This window comes from Hipposideros armiger, unplaced genomic scaffold (assembly GCF_001890085.2).
Source record: "Hipposideros armiger isolate ML-2016 unplaced genomic scaffold, ASM189008v1 scaffold_238, whole genome shotgun sequence".
In the NCBI taxonomy this organism is placed as follows: domain Eukaryota; kingdom Metazoa; phylum Chordata; class Mammalia; order Chiroptera; family Hipposideridae; genus Hipposideros; species Hipposideros armiger.
The window spans coordinates 1,367,968-1,372,352 of record NW_017731588.1 but is presented as its reverse complement, the minus strand read 5'-3'; the positions used below and the strand labels follow the sequence as shown (position 1 = coordinate 1,372,352).

The following is a 4,385-nucleotide window of genomic DNA, read 5'->3' as shown; positions in this document are numbered from 1 at the left end:
TCATGAACCAATATTTATCATCCTAATAATGAGACCACTTCATAAACCAGTCTGTCCCAAACCCAATAAAGGCAGCTGGAAGATGGGATAAGACAGGAAAAGGCCATAGAGTAGCAGGCTGGATCCTTTACTGCCTCCAGGCCCATCTACCATTCTTTCAGCAACACTCACTGAACATCCAGTGTGACAGGCTGCCTGCCTCCTGGAGCTGGGAGGAGAACAGAGCTCACTTTCTTCAAGAAAGACAGGCTCTGAACACACAGAGTGACCCAGAAGCCCAAAAAACAGAGCATCAACTAGCTGCTCCTCTTCATATTCAAAGAAGAGAGAGGGTTCCCGAGGGAGCCAAGACAAGGAAATTCCAGGCAGAGGCAGCAGAACGTGAGACGGCACCAGACACGAGACAGCTGGTATGTCTGGGGAATGCCAAGAAGCCCAGTGTGTGAGCCTGGGAGAGGAGAGGGAAGGGGAGGGGTCAGATCACGACAGCCTGGCAGAAATTTTTAGACTCTATGCTGAAGGCATAGGGGAGAAGAGTTTTAATTGAGGAAAGGATAAGAATCTTAACTGGGTCACAGACGGACAGGCCACGAGCCCCAGAGATGGATACTGACCCTAGTTATCCAGCCTGTTGTCCTGGTTGTACCTGAGGAAGGTGGGGCTGATCACCAGAGCCTGGGGAAGAAGGGGGAGGGGGCCTACGTGGGGCCCTTCCCACAGCACCCCACAGCCACATCTTACTCCCTCGCATACCCTTACCTGGTCTTTGCTATCTTCCATTCCACTAGGGAGCTGGATCATCTCCTGAAATCTGCGAATGAATGAGGAGGTGGGGGAGTTTCAGCAGCCCCTGAGACCTCAGAAGCTGTAGGAAGGTCCTGCAGGTGCCCCCAATAAGCAAGGAGAGGGTCTCCCTGGAGCCCCCTCTGTCTTCTCCGGCAGTGACCTCCTCTCACCCCCATACTAAGAATGCCTGGGTTTCCAGACCATCACCTCCTCACTCAGAGCATCTGAAGTCCATGCCAGGCCGGAAAGCTTCAGGACAAGTGGCAGCAGCTGTCTCCAGGAGCCCTGGGCCCCAGCATTCCTGCGGCACATGAAGCGTCCCGTGGTTTGGTTCCCTACCATCTTGAAGCCCTGAACAGGGGCCTGGTTCATCCTGGGAAGGGATCCAGAAACTGACAGAACTCTGGGGACAGGCCTGGATCTTCCTGCTCCCTGCCCTCTCCTCAGCGCCCGCCTGAAGACTGTGCTGTGCTGAGTGACGTTGTGCCCGAGGCTGGAGGTTCGCAGGATCTTCAAGTTCCCCACCAGCGCACAAGTCCCACAGTGGAGAGCAGAATGTCTCACCGAGGGTCCGGAAATCACCTTGAAAAACTTCTCCCACACTTCGCCCAACTCGCTTGCTGAGCTCATGCCCTAGAAACAGCCGAAGGGAGGAGATTGGGTGCTGGGACCCAGGTTATCAGCACCCAACAGGACAGAAGACCTGGGTTGGTGAGAGCTCCATCTGGAGGTCAGGGGCTGAGACTATGAAGATGGGAGGTGCACTAAGCCAGGGCCAAGGGCAGGGGTTTGGGCCAGAAAGTGGGAAATGGGCTAGGCCTAGGAAGGACAGGGGGTGAGATTGAGCCCAGTGTTGACCACTGCCCAACCACCAGAACACAGCATTGGGGTCATGGACTCCATTGCCCCCATCAGGTATCCCATCATCCATCATCTCATAGCATGCATCAAACCAGTTCTGTTCTCTGACTGTGTGATGGCAGAGGGTGTAGTTGAGGGTCCCAGATGGGCAGCCAAACTTTCTGAATTTGAACCAAAGACAGTTGCAATGCCATGGTACCGAGTATGTCAGCTTTTCTTGGGGTTCCGATTCAGGTTTCCACTCTAGGCCGGGGGCCATCAGCCACACGATGAAACCCCAGAATCCCCACAGGACAAAAATCTGCCATAAGCACTTCATATCTGGTCCAGGTGATGGTTTCTGTGGCAGGCAGCAGACTGGATTCTTTACCTGGGACCGGGAAGTAAGAGGTATGAGGCCACAAACAACCCCACAACGCTCTGTCCTATTTGTTTCCATGGCTCCCCAACCCTCCACCCCACATGTCCTCCCAAGTCCTCACCTCCTGCCTGCCTCTCCATTTGCTTACCTCCAAAGGAGAACCTGGCTGGGCCTGCGATGGAAGGTGCAAGAGCAGAAAAATAATATATAATGTGTCCTGTCTCCTCCCGCAGGAGGAAAGCTAGGCTCTCCGTCGGGTCCTCCGTGCCACCCAGTTATATCCTAGACCTCATCACACAGTACACATTATGACCTCCTTCCTTTAGCCCGCCTGGGCAAAGCCACCACCACCATGGCCTGGGTATAATGTACAGTCTGCCTACACAGAATGTAAGATCCACAAAGATAGGGACCAACCTTGTCTGTCTTCTTTACTTCTGCATCCCTAAGAGTTAGAATCATTTAATACATATTTATGGGATACATGAACAGAGTTGAGAGGGAACTTAAATACTATTTACGTGTGATGTCCCTTCTCCAACTGTATAACTTTGGCTCAGACCTCTTTTCTATTCTCTACACCCCATATCCTATGCCTATTGGACTTCCACTAAGATGTCTCAGAGACCTCTCACGCTGAACAAGCCTGAGACTGAACTCATGATTTTCCCTTTAAACCAATTCCTTCCCAAGGCCTCTCAATCTCGATAAATGGTCCCACCATTCACCCAGCTGCAGAAGCCAGGAGCCCACGTGCTATCCTTGATTTCTCCCTCTTCTATAATTTCCAAATCCATTTTTTAATCCATTTGCTTCTATCTCCAAATCACCTTCTNTGAGCTGCTGCTGAGCTGCCAACAGGTGGCAGGATGGCTCAGCTAAAAACAAAACAAAAACAAAAACAAAACAAAAAAGAAACAACTGCGTGCACATGGTTAAAATATTGAGTAGAGAAGAAGGCAGCAGTGTCCCATCTCATTCTTTTCCAACCTCTCTCCAGGAACAACCAATTTTTTAAAACTCTTTTATTTTTTGTAGTGGGTAACTTTATTCCTCTAAATAATATTGTATATGAAGCCATAATGGATTCAGTTTCTGGAACAAGATGGTGAGGGATAGCTGTACTGGCCACACCTTTGGGGGTTCTTGGAATCTGGCTTCAAACCAGACACCAGTACACCTCAGTGCCCTTGGGCAGGCGGTAATGTGCTCTCAGTTGTATGAGGGATGTTTGCATTTTGTTAGGTTGTACATGTTTGTTGCATGTAGTGGATGTTTCAGTAGATACCCCAGCCACTGAAAACCCTCATTAACTGAGGCTATTTGGTTACCTTAAACTATTGTTTCTACCAACAAGGCAGGATAAATGGTCCCCCCTCCAGTTGATATAATAAGTCTCCTCCAATGAAATGTTTTTATTTCTCTTTGAGTATCATCATGGGTTCAAGGATTTTTATATATTCACTATGATTCAGTCATGACAACTGACATTTGTGATGCTCGTATGGCCCCAACTTTGATGTCCAGGTTATCCTTGTACTTTTCTTGTCCAAACCTGGAATCTTTTAGTGAAAAAAAAATATTTAGAAAATAAAAGGTGAGTTCTGGGGTTGATCATTGCTACTGGGTTGGTATGACCTTTAGACTGTTCAAGATGACAGAACAGAAAATGTACTTTGAAGATTGTAAGGTAGTGATGGTTGCATAACAATGTCATACTTAATGCCACGGAACTGTACACTTATGCTAGAAAAGCTAATCCTGGAATGTATACGGAACCACAGAAGTCCCCCAAATAGCCAAAGAAATCTTGAAAAAGAACAAAGTGGGAGGTACCACACTTCCTAATTTCAAACTACACTACAAACCTACAATAATCAAAACAGATATATATATATATATATATATATATATATATCTGTTTATGATTTATTCCAGTGATATATACATCACTGGAATAGAATGCCCAGAAATAAATCCTCACTTATATGCTCAATTACTGTATGATAAAGGAGGCAAGTATATACAGTGGGGTGAAGACAGACTTTTCAATAAGTGTTGTTGGGGAAACTGGACAGATACATGCAGAAAAGAAAAAAGAGAATGGAAGGGAAAGGAAGGGAAGATAAGAAAAGAAAAAAAGAGAAACTGAACCACTTTCTTACATCATATAAAAATTAAACTCTAAATAGATTGAAGACTAAAATGTAAGACTTGAAACCATAAAACTCCTAGAAGAAACATAGGCAGTAAACCCTTTTATGTCGGACATAGCAATATCTTTTTGGATATGTTTCCTTGGGCAAGGGCAACAAAGCAAAAATAATGCGACTACATCAGATTAAAAAGTTTTTGTACAGCAAAGGAAACCATCAAT

General features: G+C 46.7%; 1 protein-coding gene across 1 annotated transcript in view; it reads right to left on the bottom strand.

Annotated features, from left to right (window-relative positions):
* Positions 1 to 765: 765 nt before the first annotated feature.
* Positions 766 to 4,385, bottom strand: part of CUNH20orf173 (chromosome unknown C20orf173 homolog) — an 11,730-nt gene continuing 8,110 nt past the window's right edge. Inside the window, exons 2-3 of the mRNA XM_019655170.1 lie at positions 1,478 to 2,017; positions 766 to 1,419 (exon numbers count right to left, since the gene is read on the bottom strand). Coding sequence (XP_019510715.1) covers positions 964 to 1,419; positions 1,478 to 1,966 — 945 coding nt within the window. The 5' untranslated portion in view covers positions 1,967 to 2,017 and the 3' untranslated portion in view covers positions 766 to 963. The remainder of the gene's footprint in view (positions 1,420 to 1,477; positions 2,018 to 4,385) is intronic.